Here is a 21919-nt window from a genome sequence, read left to right on the forward strand (position 1 = left end):
GTTTTGTGAGAGGGAGTGGCAACTGCATTACCTGTGTGTTTGGATCCAGCCTTTTTTGCAGGTGGCCTCAGGAGCAGTACCCACTGGTGTACCACCATTCTGCTAATTTGGACTCTGCCCAAAAATCCAAAGCTAAGAGAATATGAAGAGATATTTAACATTTAGGCAAAACTCCTGTATTTGAAAGGGGTGGTATACTAGTTGGATTTGACATAAACTCTTTTGTTTGTGTGCTGTTAACAGTGTCATGCTTGCTTTTTTCTCTGATTCTCGGTTTCTGGGACTATAAAGTACAATAGTCTTAGAGACATGAATGACTGCTTATACTGAACCTTAAGAAGGCTTGCATAATAGATGGACATTTCTGGCAAACAGTTGTTTTTCTCTTTGCAATCTAACTGCTTTTTCCAGCCTTAGTTTTTATTACTTCTCTAATTTTTTAATTATACACATAAAATGGAAAATTTTGCATTAAAAGGAAACCCTCACCAGTCTTCCTTCCTGTTGTATTTTTGCTGCTTAGGAAGGAGTAATGTCTCCTACTGATCTAGACCTTGTGATGTCTGATGGCTTGGGAATGCGATACGCATTTATTGGACCTCTGGAAACCATGCATCTTAATGCAGAAGGTAGGTAGTGTAAAATGTTATGAATATGAAGGGAAGGCTTACATTGCACAAGACTCTGGAAATGTTATCTAACCAACAGGTTAGGATTGCTGCAACTATGGCTTGTCTCTGTTTTTACTGTAATGATAAGAAATAAGAAAAGGAAGACTTACCTAAAGCATGAGGTCAATGGAAGGAAATAGATATTGGCTATCCTGTTATAAATGATCACATGAAAGATGACAAGTCATTAAAACACTAGCTGTGTAATAATTTTTTTTTCCAAGATTCATCCCAGTATTTCAATAGCATTGCTGTACCCACAGTTCAGGACTATCTAAGTGTCAGGTAAAAAACTATTGAAAAAGTTTAGCTGATAATCCAGTGTCACTTCCACAAAAGCACTTTGTTGGCTTGTTCAATAACTTGGATCATAAGAAGTATTGCTTCACTGCGGCACATGTAGATGCATTTTCTCCAAGTCTAGAGCTGCTCCTGTTTATGTGCTCACAGATTGACTCAGGCTCTTGCTCTCATCAGAGACAGTTTAAATCAAAATTGCTGATGTCAGGACATGTGATGGCTTATGTTCATAGTTCCATACCAGTGCCAACTTCTGTTTGGTTGCCCAGTATTGCTTCACATAATGTGGAAAAATATGGACCTCCTCTTGATTGCCAAGAATTTGCTTGACTAACCTGATCTCCTTCTAAAGCAAGATGATCTGCTTAGTGGAGGAGGGAAAGGATATTGTCTACCTGGACTTTAGTAAAGCCTTTGACTCCTTTTTTCCACAGCATTTTCCTGGAGAAACTGGCTGCTCACTAGGTAAAAGACTGTCTGGATGGCCAGGCCCAGAGAGTGGTGGGGAATAGAATTACATTCAAGTGCAGGCCACTCACTAGTGCATCCCCCAGGGTTCAGTGTTGGGCCCAGTCCTGTTTAATATCTTCATTGGTGATCTGGATGAAGGGATTGAGTGTACCCTTAGTAAATTTGTGGATGACACCATGGTGGGTGGGAGTGTTGATCTGCTGGAGGGCAGGAAGGCTCTGCAGAGGGATCTGGACAGGCTGGATCAATGGGTCAAGACCAGTTGTGTGAGGTTCAACAAGGCCAAGTGCCAGGTCCTGCACTTCAGTCACAACAATCCCAGGCAGTGCTACAGGCTCGGGCAGAGTGGCTGGAAAGCTGCCATGTGGAAAAGGACCTGGGGGAGCTGTTTGACAGCAGCTGAACATGAAGCCAGGGTGTGCCCAGGTGGCCAAGAAGGCCAATGGCATCCTGGCCTGGATCAGCAGTAGTGTGGCCAGCAGGACCAGGACAGGGATTGTCCCCCTGTACTCAGCACTGCTGAGGCCACACCTCAAATCCTGTGTTCAGTTCTGGGTCACTCACTGCAAGAAAGACATTGAGGGGCTGGAGTGTGTCCAGAGAAGGGAAAGGGAGCTGGGAAGGGTCTGGAGCACAAGTCCTGTGAGGAGCAGCTGAGGGAGCTGGGAGTGTTTAGCCTGGAGAAAAGGAGGCTCAGGGGGAACTTTATTGCTCTCTACGACTGCCTGAAAGGAGGCTGTAGCCAGGTGGGGGTCAGCCTCTTCTCCCAGACAGCAAGTGATAGAACAAGAGGAAATTGCACTGGGGAAGGTTTGGATTGGATATTAGGGAAAAATTCTTCATGAAAAGGGTTGTCAAGCATTGGAAGAGGCTGCCCTGGGAAGTGGTTGTGTCACCATCCCTGGAGGTATTGAAAAGACATGTAGATGTGGCAGTCAGGGACATGGTTTGCTGGTGAACTTGGCAGTGCTGGGTTAACGGCTGGACTTATCTTAGAAGTCTTTTCCAACAAAACGACTATGATTCTATGACAGCCTGCTCTAATGTGGTGTATTAATAATGGTTTTTTAAATCAGTGGAAGGAATTGGAGGTAGATGTAAGAAACTGCCTCTGTCCTGTTTGTTAGCTGATCAGTTTCACCAACTTCAGAGCAGCTGCCTTTTTTTTACAGCAATAAGATATTAGTTGTCCACAGTCTTAAATTACTTGTTAATTAGCGAGGAAGGAGGGTAAGGATGAAAGAAGCATGTGAGAGAAAATACTGTTATTTGTGGGAGAGTCTCTTTTTTTATTTGGTTTGGTTTTGTTAAGGTGATGTGACATTTTTGTTTGGATTTGAATAAACTTATTCCAATAATTTTTTCTGAGATCAGTGTTTCTTCTTTCCCTATGGGAATGCATACATCAAGATCCTCCCATGAACTTCCTATGGGCTAATGTCACTTTTTTCCTGGGTTAGTTCTTATATCCTTTCTTCCATATTCACAAATGATCCTATCAAAGCTATTATCTAGGCCATTTAGATTACCCTTTAATCAATGCATGAATATTAGGAATGCTGACTATATGGCAGTGAGCCAACAGCCTTGAACAAGGCATAACATGACAGCATCAAGTCATTAAAAGGAGCAGAAACAGCAATAACAGTTCAAGAACTGAATTGCAACAGACAGAGGAAACTGCTTTGGGGAGGAAAAAAGTATATCCAAATTGCATAATGCTATGAAGTTGATTGTTGATCACAACAAATAAAATTAATGTTGATATGTGTTTCAGATTTTGAATTTGTATGCCTGCTTTCTATTGTGGGATTATGTTGGCAGACACAACATCCCACCTGTACATGTACCAGGCAATCTGTGAATACAGTGAAGATGGTCCAGCCTCAGTAAGATTGTATCTTCAGAATCTCTTGTTTCTTGAGAAATCTCTTCTTTTTTTTTTTCTTAAGCTCTTGCAAGCAGTCATCTGTAGAAGTAGAGGCTAGACTATCATATCCTGTGTTTTACAGGTTTGCAGCAAAAGCTCTTCGTATATATTTCACAATTGGCTTAGATCAGTTATTTTATTAGTGGGTTATTTAGCAAGCTATAATTGGAACTTGATCTAAACTGCCAATATTAGTAGAAGAGCTGGATGGGGGGAGGTGGAAGGATCTTTGTTGCTGTTTTCTCGCCTGCATTTTCGTGAACACCGTTCCAGGGTTATATTCTACCTGTCACCCACCCAGGTATTCATACAGGTGTCTACAGGAGTTATGTGGAAATTGGGGCTGACCTATGGTCCCCATAAAGTAAGAACAAATATCCAGTAAGCTAGGACTTAGTCTTCACCATCAAAACTGTGTTTCTCTTACTGAAAATGGGAATAAGTATTTCCCAAGCACCTTCCAGGTGAATTGGTTTTGGATAATAGGAGCAGAGTGATTGTGCTGTATAAAAAGCAAAAAATATGAAAAGGAAAGAGTGGGGAATCATAAGTCATAGTTCAAAGGGAGGAAATTTTTCTTGTTTGGTTGGGCAAGACATAGCCAGGTGTGGTTTCTAAGAATTACTCTGAACAGGTATGCTGGCTGGGTCAAGAGCAGAGATTATTTCCATTGCTATGGCCACTACTTCAGTTCTGCTGTACAGGGACCAAACCAAGCTTTAACCCAGTTCAGGAACTTTTGTACTGCAAGGTGATCAGCATGTGTGAGAACCTCTAAGGTAGTAACATCTAAGAAAAGGAAGATTGCCTCCTTCTCTGTCCAACCTATGTGGTATGTTATAGGATAATAAAATATTTCAACCCAATTCGGGATACTTGTAAGAGGGGTACCATGGATATGAAGTGTCACAGTAGTATATAATCATAAAAACCCTTTTCATTTTCATAAACCCACCATATATTTCACACGTTTTTATACGCAATCAATTCCCTTCCCAGTAGGCTGAAGAAAGCAGTCTGTAGCTCTTCTAGATATGCTGTTTGCCTCTGTGGAGCTGCAGGGCTTTTCTGTGTGGAAGAGTTTATATGTAGTGAGTTAAGAGGCGAATTTTTCAGGATACTGGCTGCTCTGCACCAGTTTCCTTCTGTGGGCTCTTAGGTGCAAAGTTATACCCTCTGCTTTCTGAAAGGAACACATGGCTTTGCACAGGAATTCTTAAAGCTTTATTCCTCAAGTCATTATAGATGGGTCCCAAAGAACACATCTTGATGCATCCTTATGCCTTATGGTAATGAAAGAATGTGTATGATCACCAGGTGGCTCAGACTGAGGAATTCATCCCAAGTTTGAAACTGATCTAACAAAACAAGCAGTTCATAATGACTCAGTTTAATTCCTTCATCCAGCTCACTGCAGGCCTGCAGAAATACTTGGGCATTGCTGTTGAGATGGTAACACTGGTACAACGAGAATAAAACTTTTTTTGGTGCTACCACTGTTTTAGTGTACTTGCAAGTATTTGTGCAACTAGTGTCTTAAGTGAATTCATATGGTAATTAATGTAATGTACAAAATGTCCTGTGAGTTCACACCCTAACTCAGAGCATGCACCTGTGTTCAGACACACCCTTGATGAAGATAGGATTACATTTAGAAAGTTGCCCTTGGAGCTGTAATGTCTAGAAGTGTAATCCCTCTATCAGTAAAAAAGTTTGGGGCTTTTGTTTATCTGAACATAATCTAACTGTGTCAGATTCCTCCATGATGTTCCCAAAATATGCCTTTTTTTCTGCCATCATCCATACTCATCTTTCATTGCAGCATCTTCTTAGATTTTATGTGCTGAAGTCAACCCCACCCCAGTCTTTTCAAATTGTTGATGCTGTTGCATCAGTGGCTTGACCACCGTGCCTACTCTCTTTGAGTCACTACAGTATCTTAATATGCTGCTCATCAGGTTGGAAGTCATCAAGTTAATACTCAGTATTGTGAAGCACCCTCTCTTTGGCATGTTCCCTGTCCATGCCAGTAACCCTTGCTCCTGACTCTGCTTCCCTCTCACAAGTGTCTCAGTGCCTTCCTTGTTCTGCCCCATGTATAGTCTTCTTGCCAGGCTGGTTTACCGAGTTTGCTTGCGTGCATCCTTCAGCCCTCATGCCTCTTGTCTTTCTTATGAGGACAAGGGGATGAGACAGCATACAAGAAGCTGAGATACTTCAAGATGCTTACAAACTATGATGCATGAAAATGCTACATTTTAATCTGTTGTGTTTTCACTTCTCTTTTCCTACTACTACAGTCATCTTTATGAACTTCACTTGTGACTTTTCAGGGCAGTGAAGCATTTCATGCATGTTTCTAAGCTCCTGTGTTCTCTTTCCTTCATCAATAATTAGTTCACTTTGATGATGCAACTAGAGGCATTACAGCAGTAACGATGTTTGCACCACACTAGTGCAAGTCCTCAGGTAAGGATCTGCAAACCTTAAGTGTGGTTATTAGAACAAATTTTTGTGGGACAGTTCATTAGTCATTTTGGAATATGCCTGGACTGTCATTGAAACTGAATAAGCAGCAGCTTATTCCATTATTGGAGCCTTGTGTGTCCTAGATATGTATGGGCAGCTGAAGAGCCTTGAATCAATGTCTTTGTCTAGCTTGTGGTAACATGTTCCTGTAACTGTATTGTAGGAGTCAGAAATGCTGAGAAAGTTTGGGACTTTCAGGGAAGATAGAGTATTCCCCTTTTCATCTCTATAATCCTGCATATGCTGCTCCCTAAGAACTTTCTGTTACTCATTCCTAGTCTTTCACTCTCTGCCATAGCTTGACTAAGTGGTGGCAAGTAGATTCAGGAAACTCCTACCTTCCCTGGAGGTGTTTCTGTTTTGTGTTCGTAGTTCTCAGTTGCCTGCTGCAACATCTGCCTTCTCCCATGGGCTCTTTCCTCCAGTATTGGCGAAGTGAGTGTGTGCAAGGAAGATGAAGGTCTAGCCAGGGAGCCAGCAAACCACATAGACAAGAGGAAGCTGTCATCCTCTTCCTCTGTCCCAGATGCATCTTGTGTCATTTTTGTTCTCCAGTTGGAGATGGCGAGGCACGGCGGGGGCACAGCAGTGGGATGCAAGGAGAGGTGGTTGATTTTATCAACCTCATTTACCATCTTGCTGTTTTTCCATCTCCTGGGTGCTCCCTTCTGTCTCACACTGTTTGCCAATGCTAATTCTTCCAGCTTAAGCTGCTCCCTGGGTAGTATCTACAAGGATTAAAGTTAAAGGGATTGTGTCATATTTGTTTTACTTCTTGTCCCTATGCTCCAGCCAAGGTCTCTTCTCATCTACCTTTGCAATAGCCCTGACCTTTGAACCAAAGGACTCCTAAAGTCTAAAGGCCTGGAGTCTAATATTTGCTGTGAGTTTGCAGTTGAAAAGCAAAGTGATTTTTTCAGCCATATTCCCCATTGCTCAAGTGCCTTCTTGGAGCTGGCAGCCTACAGGTGATCCTGATTACTGAAACCAAATTTAAACTGTATTTCACGTTGGGAGAACTACTCTGAGTTATTAATTATGAAGTATTGATTTTTTTAATCCTTGTGTGAGACTGTGTGTATATTATAACTTTTGGTCTATTTTTCCTTCACTTGTCAGATTTTGCAGTGCCCACCCCCTGCTTGCCATGCAGCAGATGTGCTTGTGTGTTACCATTTCAGCCACAATATTGACATCAATTATATAATGCTACTGCTCTTCTCTAGACCCCTAACTTTTTTTATACTTTTTCCTCTTTTGCTGACCTTGCATAAGGCTTCTTTCCATTCAAACATTACACGCAATGGGTGAACTGTGTTACCCAGCCTGCATTTGGCACGTCTGTGCTGCATTGATGAGCTACACCCACCCAGAAATTGTTCTGATTCATTCAGGCAGTAGGTGAACTGCCAGTTGGAGCTTGATTTCCAGGTCTAGCTGGCTGAGTGAGCTTTAAAGGCCATGTTCAGCTCAGGAGTTCATATTCAGCAGGTAAATGGTTCAGCCATATCCAAGCATTCAGCTTTCCCAAGATACTAATGTTATCTCTTCAGCTTGAGGTTTGTGAAAAAGATTTCTGGCGTACAGTCTTCTATTCTACCTTCTCCTGACTACCACAACCGAAACTACTCAGATCTATAGTATTATTGCACAAACTTGCCAGATGTTTGAGAGGTTCCCATGGACTTTTGGAAAAGCATCCAATCCAAACTATTCAGTCTAAGTGTCATAATAGACCTGTGTCAGCTGGGTAAACACCAGAATAACTGGTAACTGACACTACTCCATTTACCATTCCTTCTGTTGCCAGATGCTCATGGGAATTTGCTTGAATTGCCGTAATTGATTGAGTTGCCATTTTTTATTTTGACATCGTCCAGCTGGCAACAGCTGCTGCTGTAAGCTGTGAGTTAGGAAGGTGTACCAAACAGAGATCTGCACTCTTCAGCCTCAGTCATTTCTACATCTGGGAATGTTCTATGATATTGCATGATGTGGGAACTTTTTTTCTCAGACTCCTCACTGTTAGATGACAAAGCTCACATGAACAAGTTGAAATATAACTATCTTTGTCTTGTGCCTGGTGCATGAGTCTCATCCAGAATTGTCCTGGGTTCCCAAGATTGCTCACATGGATATCATATCCCCTGTAGGTCAGTCTGGGTTGGCTTCAGGTGCCAAAGCGTGTGAGTCCAGCTGTTAAAATGTAATAGGCAAACACTTATGCTAATGGCCAGCTATGGTCAGTAAATCCTGATAACCAGTGGTCCTTTCCGGAGTGTTTGTGGAAGTGGATGGTGGTCTCTGCTTCTTCCCCCAGAGAAGAGATAGGATGATATCAGTCTGTTCCACATCCCACAGTAATGCTTCTCTTCCTGAATCTCACTTCCTGCTAGGGATGTTTTGAAGCCCACTAGGCAATCTGGAGGTTTCTGTCTGTGTGTCAATCAAGAAAATTTAACAAAATACTTATTTGCTGTATAATTAGAGAACTGATATACCTATATGACTAGCTGGCATTCCTTTTTTTGTTGGGGAAGACTAGAACATGCCAGGTTGTATTCTAGGAACACTTATGTTCCATGGGTAGATAACACAAGGAAACAGACTGACTGTATGCTGATTGTCACACTCTTGGCACCAAACACAGGTTCAAGCTACTTAACAAGGCTCCTGTTTTGCTCAGAGCCTCCTCCTTCCTTTGGATACTGGAGAATGTTTCTAGTCCATTTTTAAGAGAGTTGAATACTCTCAAATCTCCCCATTGTTGCTCAAATCTCCCCATGTTGCACTGGAGAATGTTTCTAGTCCATTTTTAAGAGAGTTGAATACTCTCAAATCTCCCCATGTTGCTCTTATGCAATGGACATGTTCTCCTGTTCTGTCCTTTCAGTTGTTTATCAGACTGCTGAAGGAAATTTAATACTTCCTTGAGGCTTTGTCCTTTGAAAGTTCTTCTTCCTTGGCCCAGAAACAAGAGATTTCTCCATCCTCCTACCAACCTCCAAGGCCTTTCAGAAGCCCTGTACTTCAGCAATTTCAGGTGTGTTGAGCTGTCTAAGTGTTGTAGTTTATGATACATAGTTGGCAGTAGTCAGAGGTTTCTATTCATTCATTTCAAGCTGAACTATTTTAGGGTTAGACAGGTGTGACTTCTAAGGTACTGATATCATACAGTATTGCATTCCAGGGAACTGTTGAGGAAAGAGATCACTTAATGACTCTTTACCTGATTTGCATTTTTTTGTGTGATGGTCAGGCCCACCCACTTTTATTTCCTGTATTTTGTGGTTTGATAAGACCATGAGCAGTTCCTGTTCATACTTCTCAGTCTATATAATGTTCTGAGTCTTTGTGAAAGAGTTGGTGACTGTGACTGCTTGCCTTTGTCTTTGGTACGTTTCTACTCTTTGCTTTGATAACTAGCTAATAAAAATAGAATTAACGATGCAAATTCTTCAGTCTCAATGGTTCTTAGAAGCCTTTAGTGGATATCCAGAACTTCTCACATCTGGGGCAATCATCAGGATAGTGATAGATTTGGCTTAATGTTCTCAAAGTCTTTTCCAATCTAGTTGATTCTGTGATTCTTATCAGTGTCAGCTTGCTTACTGCCAGAAAGCATAGCTCATTTACTGTTGTGGTACAGTTCCTGACATCCTGATTGGGAAAGGCTGCCTTAACCTTTCTTGATTATGTGGTAGCTAATAGCACTAAAAAGTCTACTAGATGTGGTATGTCTGGTGAAGTGACTCATTTCTCCTTTTGGTGCATATATGATTTCAGTTCCTCTCTAGTGCCTCAACAATATTTTTTTTGAGATTCCTATTGGAGCTGATGGAAGCTGGATCTTTCTCTAATTCAGCCAAGGTCTACTTGACTGCCATTTTACGTGTTATTGCCAGTTAGCTGGTTCTCAGGTTCTCTGACCATGTGTTTAAGATCTTAACAGCAGGTCATGAGGTCAGACCAAGCTATCAGGGTTTCATCCAGTCTTGAAAAGCCCCAGAGACGGAGACTGCACAACCTCTGTGGGCAGCCTGTGCCAGTGCTTGAGTATCCAGTCTGAACCCCTCATTTCAAATTGTGCCTGTTGTCCCTTGTTCTTCTGCTGTGCAACAACCATAAAGAGTCTGGCTCTGTGACTGAGCTCCCTCACTGACCTCTCCACAGGCACTGCTACAGCACTGGGGAGCTGCTGGTAGGTTCCCCCAAAACCATTTCTCCTCCAGGCTGAACAAGCCCAGCTCCCCCAGCCTTTCCTCACAGGAAAAGGGCTCCAGGCCCCACCATTTTGGTGGCCTCTGCTGAAGTTGCTCCATTTTGTCAGTGTTTTTTTGTACTGGAGAGTCCCAAACTCAATGCAGAATTCTGAAGGATGCAGTCTAATGAATGCTGAGTAAAGGGTGTTAATCACTTCCTTTAGTCTACTGGTAATTAACTTCAATCTGTTAACACAGCCCAGGCTGTTGTTGGCCCTCTTTACTGCCAGGGCACACTGTTGGTTCATGTGCAGCTTGCTGCCTGCCACTGCCAGGAGTTCTTGGAGTTCACAAGCCTGTGTTGTTCCAAGGCACTCTTCCTTCTGAAGTGCAGGATCTTGTGTATGTCCTTGTTAAAGTTTTAGATTGGCTCATTCTTCCAACCTTTCTAAGGGCAGTCCTACCCTTCAATGCATCAGCTGGTCCATACCCCTCTAGCTCCCACCCCTAACCGATTTTGTACTATTCACAAACTTCATGAGCATGATTTGTTAAGCAGTACAGGTCTCAGGACAGATTCCTGTAATACTCCATTTTACTGGCCTCTAGGTGGAGTGCAATCCATTAACCACTACCTCTGGGCCTATGTGTCCAACCCATTTTTTTGTCCATCTAGTTGTCCAAACAGACCGTATTGTCCTAACTTTGATACAACATAATCATGGAAGACCATGTCAGATACCTTTCTAAAGTTGAGGTAAATGGTATCTACTGCTTTCCTATTTTTCACAAGCAATTATTTAATGACTGAAGGCAACAAGGTGAGACATGATTTACACCATGGTGTACCCATTGGAGACTATGTGCTGATTGTCACAATCACTCTCTTATTCCCATGTCCAGGAATTTGTTTCAAGAGGATTTTCTCAGGGACAGAATTGAGATTGATAGGTCTATAGTACTCCAATTTTTTTTCTTTTTACCTTTTTTGAAGATGGGTGCAATATTTGCCTTCAGTCATCTGAAGATCTCAAGTGATGACATTGGTGCATTGACTGATACGATGTTTAAAATACAGTAGAAAGCAGACTTGCAAGGACATGCTAGTAACAGCAGGGCTATTATTAACAGTAGAAATCCTTCTTGTTGCCCTTGACATCCTTGCAAGTTTCAACTGGAGCTGATCTTTGGCTTTCCTGACACCATTCCTGCATGCCTAGGCAATGTTTTTTAATTTCTTCTTCATAGCCTGTCCCTGCTTCCACCTGCTGTATGACACTTTTTTGCACTGGAGCTCATCCAAGCAAATCTCTTGATACTTGCACTTGCCTTCCTGAATACCAGGATGGACTGTTCTTGCCCTTGGAAGATGCTATCCTTTACTGGCCTCTCCACAGGTGCTGACCCACAGGCTCTCACTCAACCAGTTGCCCTTCCCATAGATCTGACCTGCCCTGTTACAGAGATAGCACACTCCCTCCTTGTCTTTCCTGCATGTGTATCTCTCTAGTTGTGTGAGCATCCCCACACACTCAGTTGCTCCTAATATAAAGCTTTTCTCACCAGATGGGCCAGGGTTTTGGCAAAGATGCCTTTTCTCCGCTTTGTCAGGTGGACCCTGTCTTCCCTTAGAAGTGCTCAGCCATCAGAGAGGGTTGTAAAAGCCAAATGCCCATCTCTAACCCCAGTTAGGGGCTACAAGATATTGATGTGCAAGATCCATCTGTTCCTCCTTTAGCCCTTTTCCTTCACTGGAGGCCACCTGTGTCTCCATGCCTTTGACACTTCCCCCTGAGCCATGTTGTTCTTGATACACTCCAGGTTAATAAATAAAAATAATAGCGGGAATGCTTCAACAGCTATAACACACATTGACCAGGAGGACAGGAGAGGTGAGAGCACTCTCCTCATGGACAGTGGTCAGGGAAGCTTTCTGATCACAAGGAACAAAGCATGGGTATATTTGTGGTTGTGCACTACACCCCTCACATAGCATTGCCTGCTGGTGTGTGACATTCATTGGTTTTGCAATGCAGCCGTGTCCTAAATGATTTTTCTGTGAACCTTAATGGAAATGGAGTGGATAGAATCCATTTTTCCTTGATGACAATTAGGTGTCTTAATCATAAGAACAGACCATTTTTTGGGTCTCTGATTTAAGACAATGCTTAAGCACAAGGCAGCCTTGTTGACCTTAACCAGGAATTTCTGTTGAAGTGTAACTTTTCACTCTTATTTTCAGGTGTTACAAATTATTGTGAAAGATATGCTGAAGGAATGAGACTTGTTCTGAACACCTTTGGGCCAGTTCCAGAATTTTCAGGTGAAACAGTGCAGAAAGTCAATCAGGTAAATACGGGGTTGATAAAAACAGTGACATTCAGAACCAAGAATGTTAGCTTTTATTTTGGAATTTGTACCATTTCAGTTTACTGCTGGAGGTATCCGTAGTCTGTAGTTATTGTGTGAATGTGTACTTTAAGGTAAAAGATCAGTACAGTGTGCATAAGAGTCCCTTTTGAAAGCACTTGGACATACATCGTGGGAAAGTGACCTAGCAGTCCCATTATTACCAGTAGCATTATTACTAGACAGAGGAGTCAGCTGCTAACAGCTGTGAGTTATTAGCATTAAATCCTCCATGCTATTTCTTACCACTTCTCTCCTGTCCTCTTATTATATTATGCACAACCTCATTTCCTTCATTAATGTGCTTCCTGTGTCTTCCTCCTACTCCATCTTCTGTATAAACCTATAGCTTTTTTTCTTCTGGGTGTTCTTTTTATACCTTACAAACCAGAGTTCTACTTTGTAATGTGTGCAAATACACATTTAAGATAAGCATGTGAGCAGTCTGGTTGCTTGTATGTTTAAAGATAATGTGTTTAAGTAGTGTTCTGGATTGGGATCTAGTTTGTCTGTTAACATTTCTGAGCCCACAGTTTGTTTATACTTGCTATGTAGTCATTTTTGAATGACCATAGGAATCAATTGAAGTATTGTAATTTCCTGACTCTGCCTTTTCAAAGTTGCCTTTTTTAATGATTCAGTAAAGAGCACATGTAGGGGTTGAATAATTTCTGATCAGCTGTCAAAGATTAATTCCAAATATAGAGGCAGTCCATCTGAAAGATTTGTGTTCCTATTTTGTGTTCCTATTTATGATTTAAGAAAAGAGATTTCTTTATGCTTAAGCAACATAGACTGTGTGTAATAACAATCAATAATAATTTTGGGGCATTCACAATCAGAAGCTTATAATTGCTATGAAACAGTTTGGCTTTCTTTATAGAAGGCTGGGTTCCCCTTCAGCATCTGTTTCTGTGTCTCTTTTATTATCTTCGGTCTTCAGTGCCAAAGATGGGCTTTAAGGGGTCCTCCATTAGTGTAAATCATTAAACATTTCTTATCTTACTCCTCCGTCCCTCCCTCTGTTTTTTTTTCTGGAGTGCCTGTAGCTTGCCAATCATTGGTAGCAGGTCCAGGTTTTACCCAGTTTCTCAACACCTGCCTTTTAAGCCTAAGACTTCAGCTACTTTTTTGGCAAAGATGACTTTGTGATCTCTATCTGCACTTTGAAAACAACTTCTTTTTCTTTGACACTTCTAAGACAACTTTGATTGTGCACTCAGAAATACTTTTTTTTCCCTGAGTTTGCCATGTGTCTTTCCCTGTTATTTTTATTATAACTGGTATGTGTAAGACAAAATGCTTATTAAAAATATTATATCCCTCATTGCATTGATGGGGGTTACACACAGAAATCTGGTTCAGAACACATTTTTCAGCAACATAAATGGCCAGCTTGCCTCCTTTCTACTTAATTAAAGATTATCATCAAAGAGACTAGACAGTGACTGTGTGGAGCAAAATGAGGGAAGAGGTGGATGCTTTGTTGTTTCTGTAGTCATCTTCATTGCCACATTCAGGATAACCTTATCCAAGTGGGAGCATTTTTCTTCTGTAGAGGTTGGCTTCTTTCCAGTCACTCATGTAAAGAATTAGTGGCCTATTTCTTGTCATAGCTTAAATCACAGTTTGTGTGGATGGTGACTTGGTCTGATACAGGGAAAGCAGGAAAACAATGCTTGTGAAAAGCTTTTCACTCAGAACGTGAAATTGAATCATCTTAAATTTTCTCTTCCAGGCACTGTCTGAAAAAATTCCAGTTGTTCCAAAAGTCCTGGATGCCAGGAGAAAATGGAGAGATGAATGTCTCACTGGTCTTGCCAAACTGAAAACACAAATGAAATCTGACTGAGGTGCACCTTGTCTAACAGGAGAGACCAAATTAAGAGCAGATCTTCACAAAAAAAGTAGAAATTTTTGGTCACGCAGAAGAGGAGACTGAATGGGCAACCAATGACATGAGCACATGTAGAGACCAATGAAACATTTGGTCCAAATTTGCCAAATTCATAAATGACTAGAAACAGTTATTAAAAAGTTCAGTTAAAATTTATCAAATTGCTATATAAATGCAGTAGATATGTAAGCATTAAGTAGCTTTAGCAACATTAATATTGTGCAATGCCAGAATACAATCATGTTTTAAATAATGAATTTTTCAGCTTGCTTAGGAATTCAGCACTTGAATAATATTTGCTAATGCAGGGATCTGAAACAGGCAAACATCAGCTGTTTGTCACTGGAGAAAATAAGCCCTCCCCTGCCAGTCACTGTGACAGCGAGGTTAATTTGTAAAGCACTGACTGCAGATAGGAGAAGGTTGTGTTGAGCAAAGTGTGGATTCACTGGCTGGTGACTGAGACCTTAGCAGCAGTTAAGGGTCACTTCAGTTCATATCTGTTACTGTTTCACAATGTAGGGGAAAGATTAGCTCTGCCTTTCCCTCCCCTTGGCACTTCTGTTCGTGTATGGAGATCTAAATGTGAGGAAATAGAGCAGAATTCCCTCTTCATGCCCTCACCCTGGTTCTGTAAGACTTACCAGAGACCTTCTTGGTCTTCAAGACCACGCACTTGAGAGCCCATGGCTTCTCCCACCAATGTTTGATGCTGGCCATTGGCATTGCTGCATAAGTATGTGCCCAATTTTAAGGCTTGTCTGTGAGAAAGAAGAGATTTTGATTTAGTAGCTAATTTGGGAGACAGTATGGTGTAGTGCATCTGTCTGGATTTTCTCCACGACCTTCCAAATGATCTTGAGAAACCAGTTTACCTCTCTGCTGCCACGTCTGTTCTATACATTAGCTGAAGCAAGATCTGCTTCTTTAGGACTCAGCTTTAGTGAATGTAACAGCTGAAGCTGAAGAAACCCAGATATCTGAGTTTGAGCTAGATGATCTTTAAGGTTCCTTCCAACCCAAGCCATTCTGTGATTCTATGATCTGCTCTTTTGGTCCCCTACAGAGGGAAAGATGCAGTGGCTTAGATGAAGCATCTATGCTTTACTGCTGCCCTTCCCTCAGGAGCCACAACATCACACACAAGAACACAGGACACACCTGGAAGTAGTATCAACTTCATGTACTGCAGTGGCATGTTTTGGTCCAGCACAGACAAAGTGTTATTATGAATGTCTGTTCTCTGTAATATAGCTGGACTTTGCTCTTAGCTGGAACCTTGGGGCATTACTGTTAATACAGATAGGAGGAACAACTTGAAACAGTGCATTGCACCCACCCTGCTTGAGTTACACAATTCTGAATTTGTGCTAACTGGTCATGTAACTTCACAGCACAGATGTAGAAGTTTTAAGCTGTCAGTTTGGTAATTCTCATGGGTTTTTGTGGTAATTCTCATGGGTTTTTGTGGAGGATGCGGCACACAAACAAACTGTTGAAACTTTACTAGTTACTATTTTGAGCTTAACAGCAGAAGTGTCTGCATGAACATACCAAAACCACTTATATGTGCTTAGGTCACAGTAAAAGAGACATAAGATAATTTGTATTGCTTGACAAAAGTGATGGGCCAAGAACACATCTCTGGATGTAAAACATAGGATGGGAGGCACAGTGCAGAGATTGTCCTGCGCTTCTTTATAATCAGTGGAGAGAACAGGAAATTTGTAAGCTCAAAATATTTTATCCCAATATAGACTTGAAATTTTCAGGTTTCTTCTCTTGTTTTTTATTGCCACAGCGACTGGCTCAACCTGCATTTGGATATTTGAGAGGTCAGTCCTTACTCCTGAGGCCTTACTAAGCAATAGTAAATTAATTATGAGGTTGATTTCCTCATTTTGTGTATGTTTTTGCATTTCAGACAAGGCTGAAGAAGGTTCTGATTACTTTCAAGGTTTGACCTGTTTTTCTTGTGGGCATATGACATTGTCATAACTAATTAGCTTGCATTCCTTCTGTTTACTCTGAGATTTTTTAAGACTTGATCATGCCATGAAATATTTGCTGCTGTCTGTATTATTTGCTTATTAATAAAATATTTTAATGAGGAAGGTGTAAAATTGTGCGCTCCAGTGTGATTGATCATTTAGAGACAGAGCACTTCTGTACAGTGAGCAGCTGCTCCACAGGGTTACAGCAGATCTCTTGGAACGTCAGTTCCCACACAGGTTTACAGCTTCAAGTTGAGGAGGAGGGGAGACTCTTGACAAAAAGTGTATTTTAGCTGACATTTGTGCAGGAGTTCCAGCTTCCAGGACAAAATTTTTGCTCCATGAGGATTAGTCAGGCAGAGGCATAGGTTGGCCACAGAGGTGGTGTAGTCTCTGAACCTGGAGGTTTTCAACTCCTGACTGGATGAAGCCCTGAGCAGCCTGGTCTGAACTCAGAGCTGACCTGCTGTGAGCAGAAGGTTACAGCAGAGACCTCCTAAGCTCCCTCCTGGCCTGCATTTCCTGATTCCAAGTTTTATTTGATTTTGGACAATTTTGCATCAGAAATGTTGCTCCAGGCACAGTCAAATATTTAGTTTAATTGTCAGCAGAATGAGCAGTAGTTAAATGTTCAAACAACTATTTTATGGTAAACTATGGGATATTTTGGAATACTTTATCTTGTGGTTTCTTTTTCACACAATTGCATATTTTAAAATCCTGTATTTTTTTATTCAGGTTACATCTATAGAGTTTTTTAAGGTTCTTTGTTGCACTGTGTTTTTCTGTTTCACCAATTTGATATTTATTGTTTTCCTTATTGCATGTATTTTACTGTAAATTACTGCTGCTTATTGGAAGCAGTGTCCAATGTGGTCATACCAAAGCCTTTGACTTAATGCCATTAAACTATCTATTATGTGTGAGGTTAGAAGAAAGGACAGATGCAGGGAAATACTCACCTACTTCATTGAGGTAAGTCCAATTCCTCTGTTTCCTAAATCTCCGAGTGTAACGGCAGTAGTTTGCTACTAACTGGAATGGTATTAAACTGTGTTATCCTATCTATACCATCTTTTAGTCAAAGAGTGAACTGTGCTTCATTAGGGAAGCAGGAGAAGTGCTTGTGGTGCTTGTATAAAAACAGAAAAAAATAATATTGAGACAAAATGATGTCATTGTCAGTCTCAGTTTCTTGCAAGATGTGATCTGCTGCCAGTGCCTGTATAGTTACATCAGGACTGCATTGCCATAGTATGGAGTTACCAAAAAAGTGCTTGCTGTGGCACAAACACATTTAATCATCAGTAAAACTGAGGTACATCTTTGTTACACTGTGTGAACAGTGCATACTGCATCTGAATTTAGCTTTTGGTTTCAAGTCTCTTCTTACAAAAATTACAGTCCAGACTGCTCTAGAGAGTGCTGCCATGAGACTTGCCATGGCAACTGTCCAGACAGTGGCCACTGCCTGTAGCCTCAGGTGGTTTCTGCCGTGTCCACCCTGTTGGCAGCTCTGTCCCCATGCCTATGAAGAGCAAAAAAAAGTGTCATTTCCAGCTGCCACCTTTCCTGTAAGCTGCTGGTGAGTTTCTTGTCTGTCTCCAAAACAATTTTGCTTGTACACCCTGCTGCTGGCTGTGCTGGTGCAGGTCAGTAAACAGGCAGTATGGGCAGCCTTGCCCACAGTCCTGGGGTTTGTTCCAGTTCTTAGGCCAGATCAGTCTGTGCTGGCCTCCAGTGTGGCTTGCTGCCCTGTTTCTGTAGCAAAGGGGTTTTGGCTGTGCTGCCTAAATAGCCAGTCTGCCCAGCTCATGGGAAGCCAGCCACAGCCTCTTGCAGAGCTAGAAATGGATGTTTACAGCACATCCTCATTCACCCATTTTCCAGGCTAACAAAATTGGACTATTCACCTATAAAATCAATTTTTTCCTTCTAAGATAGTTTATCTGTGATAGCTGATATCCATCTGCCCCAGTGCTGTGCTGGTCCAAGCCCTTTTCTGTGATCCTTGATGCACATTTTCTGATTTTCCCCTAACATGGGTTACTGCCAGCTGCCATCCACCTGATGGCATTACTTCAGTGTGAGGAAAGCCTGGGAACTTTCCATGAGATAAAAATTCATCTGTGATCAGCATTGGGGCTCTTTTGCCAAGACCACCTTCTTCTGGTGGTCGTATCAAGGGTTCTGACACTTGTGTTAAAAGGCAGAGGTGATCACCACTGGATGTTAGAGCCTACAAGAAGGGCTTGAACATGGCCATGCTCATGATTTATGAATAATATAAAAACCAGATAATTTGGAAGCTGCCTAGTTAAGGCAATGTTGAGAGACTTCTAGAACAACATATGATCACCTTGTTTATAGCAGGAAAGCACAAAGACCAGAACTGAATAAAACTCAGCTACCATGGGAAGACTAGTTTGTTTAGCACTAAGACCACAGCTGTCCTGTACTTTTGACAATGCTCAGTGAGCTTATATTCAATAGTGGCACTGGAATAGTGTATTCTGGTTGCTTCTCATCCTTTTAGGGTGCATTTCCTGAAGAATTTTCTCTGAGGGAAGCAGAACCCTGTATTTCCTGGCCCTTTTTTAAAATATATGATCCTTTGCATGATTTCCATGTTCATGTAGCCATATGATTATGTTCTGCACTTTGTTGTATTCTTTTTCCGGTTTTTTTTAGATTTTCTTTGAATTATCCATTCACCATCCACCTCTCTTTCCACATTAATTTCTTCTGATGACCCTTTATTACTGATGGTTCTTAGCTGCTCAGAGGATCATCTTTCATTTCAAAGCTACATGTGGGGATTAATTGCTACCCAGATGTTGTACCAACCTCCCACTCCTCTACAAGCAACTCTTTGTGGTGGCTACTGATTATTTTCACTCAGTAGGTGGGATTCAAACTCTGGATCTGGCCATCTGGACTCTGCTTCATCATGGCTGGTGTCTCAAGGGCCTGGTTTGGTCATTCCCAGCAGCACAGTGCAGTTCTCCAGGCACAGCCCAGCTGCCCATCAGCAGCACCTCCTCTGACTCACATTCCTCCCAAGACAGTGTTGTGTGCTGCAGGTACTGGAGTGCCAAATGCAGTCTTTTCCTAATCCTCTCTGCTGACAGCGATGTTTAACTTCTTCAATTTAATCTCATGATAGGTTCCAAGGTGAAGCTGCTCCCTGTTTTATGTCTGACTCAGTATTTATCTGTCAACTCAGTGCCTGCTGTGATCATTGTTGATCAACCACTCTATGAGCCTCAAAACAAACTTATTGGCAGAAGACCTTTTTAGACCACAGGGATCTTATGTTTGGATCTGGAAGGCACAAGGCAGTAGAAGCAGGACCCTTGTGGTCAGCACAGTCCCTGTAATGTGGGACTCGATATCCCTTTTTCAGCTTCACAGGGCAGCTCTTCTGACCGCTGGCTCCTGTCTGTTGCCTTTTCAACTCCTTGCATCCTCCCTGAGAAGCAGAGACACCACACAGGTGAGGTGTGTTGGATGTACCAGTGCTCACTGATGTCACTTTTCTGAGCCCCAATTCCCTACAGTTCTCACTTCATATTTGTTTATGTTCCCCATTCCTGGGATACATTTGTGCTGGTTTCCAGGCCTGTTTGGCAAATATTGTCCTTCCAGTCATGGTTTTCTCAAGGATACCTTACTATTTTTGTTACTTGAACTATTATTTTCATGTGTTTTTTAGTGGTATATCCAACAATTTCACCTGGAGAAAGCTGTTACGGCAAATCTGAAACATCTCTTCCTCTCTTTTTATTCCTTTTGTGAGGAAATTATTAAATGCCTAATACATGCTTCTACTTTTGTGAATATTTTCTTGGTTTGGAATGGAACCAGCTACAGTTCACACAATCCCACCCTTGGCTAAAATCTCAAGTTTACATACCTGGGAAAACCACAATCTCTGGGTGGAGAAAGTATAGTCTCTGCAATTAACTTGCAAGCTGACTTAATGAAAGTAAATTTATTAGGGAGAATTTTATGACAGTATATTTTCATCTTTGGCAATAATCTAATAGGCAGCACAACAGATAGCACAGAGCTGAACAACACTCTGAGCACAGCCTGGACAGAGGGAGGCTGCACTGGGGGATCCTTGGATCTGTGTCAGCATCTCCCTTCACTGCCCAGGAAGACAGGCAATGGTCCTGGCCCACTCTGTTTCTTTCTGCTTTGTGCCTTCTCCTAGCAGCCCTTTTTTTTTTTTTGCATTTGTACCTTTATACAGTTCCTGCCCTACTACCCCACGTTTTTATTTTTGTTAATCCATGTCTGTTTGGAGGTCCCTTATAGTCTCCCTCATTTTCCAGTTGCCCACTTAATGCTCAACTGCATCTCAGCATTCCCATTTTTTCTTTGGTGGAGGCTGGCAGTGCTCAGGGTGATGCACCTCCCAGGGGAAGAGGATTGGAGATGGCAGAGGTTTGGAGATGGCGGACGGAACAGCTGCAAGAGCTACGCAGGAGCCTGATCTGAGGGTAGCACCTTGGCAGAGATCACTTACTCAAGCCATGTTCTCAGCCCTGAGCACGGCAAGTTAAAAAATCTTGACTGGAATCCGATCCCCTGTCAGCCTAAGACAGCAATAGGCCAAGCAGATTTATCTCCTGCTGCTCAGATTTCCACGTCTCCTCCTTCTGATGCCCATGATTTGGGCTGACAGTTATTTTAACTGTTTGCTCAGTCTTGAGCTTTGCTCCTTTTTGTGGGCACAGAGACCATCTTCACATAATTATCTATGCTCTTGGGCTCACTGCTTATGAAATAGATTAAAAACATATTTTTCAAGCTTTTAAGAGGTTGTATGAAGTTCACCCTAGCTGAAAATATAAGTATCAAGACAGTTTGATCCACAGCTTAGTTTTTTTTCCAAAGTCTTCCCAAGTGTTAGTTAAGCAACTGAACACGTTATTTAGAGCAGTTGCAGAGGTCTTTTAGGAAAGGATTGATACACATCTCTTGGAGATGATGCAAATATCGTCAGTACAAATCAGAGATCCTTGATCCCTATAAACATGCAAATTATAAACAATTAAAATATACAACATTGCCTAATGCTTAATACAAGCATACTCCCAGTGCTCATGCAGTCACAAATTAGTTTATCTAAAGAAACCAAGAGGAAGATGAAGAAAAAGGTGGGGTGACACTTGATCACAGGAAGTAAAGTCTAGCTCTGAGAAGGGGGTTTCCGAAGGGATATTTTGGGAGGATTTTAGGTCACAAAGGAAAAAAAAAACCAACCAAACCAAAACCACAAAAAAAAAATCCAAACCCAAACTTACTGTAAACAACAAGACAAATATTCAAGGAAGCAATCCAAGATAGAGTGGTGGTGGACATTGTGGAAACATGGTAAAGCTACACAAACAATACATAATACAGTAATTTCTGGAAGGGTATGAGCAAGCCAGGGCTGCTGAGACATCATCATTGCACAAAAAAATGAAGAAATCCCAAGAGTGGATACTCCAAACTTTTAGAAA

At 41.7% G+C, this 21919-nt stretch overlaps 1 protein-coding gene across 1 annotated transcript in view; it reads left to right on the forward strand.

Moving 5' to 3' along the window:
* CRYL1 (crystallin lambda 1) overlaps nucleotides 1–16532 on the forward strand; it is a 50047-nt gene extending 33515 nt beyond the window's left edge. Inside the window, exons 7-9 of the mRNA XM_085063240.1 lie at nucleotides 524–629; nucleotides 12346–12452; nucleotides 14251–16532. Coding sequence (XP_084919366.1) covers nucleotides 524–629; nucleotides 12346–12452; nucleotides 14251–14364 — 327 coding nt within the window. The 3' untranslated portion in view covers nucleotides 14365–16532. The remainder of the gene's footprint in view (nucleotides 1–523; nucleotides 630–12345; nucleotides 12453–14250) is intronic.
* The last annotated feature ends 5387 nt before the right edge of the window (nucleotides 16533–21919 follow it).

This window comes from Lichenostomus cassidix, chromosome 1, assembly GCF_008360975.1.
Source record: "Lichenostomus cassidix isolate B80296 chromosome 1, HeHo_3.0, whole genome shotgun sequence".
NCBI lineage: Eukaryota > Metazoa > Chordata > Aves > Passeriformes > Meliphagidae > Lichenostomus > Lichenostomus cassidix.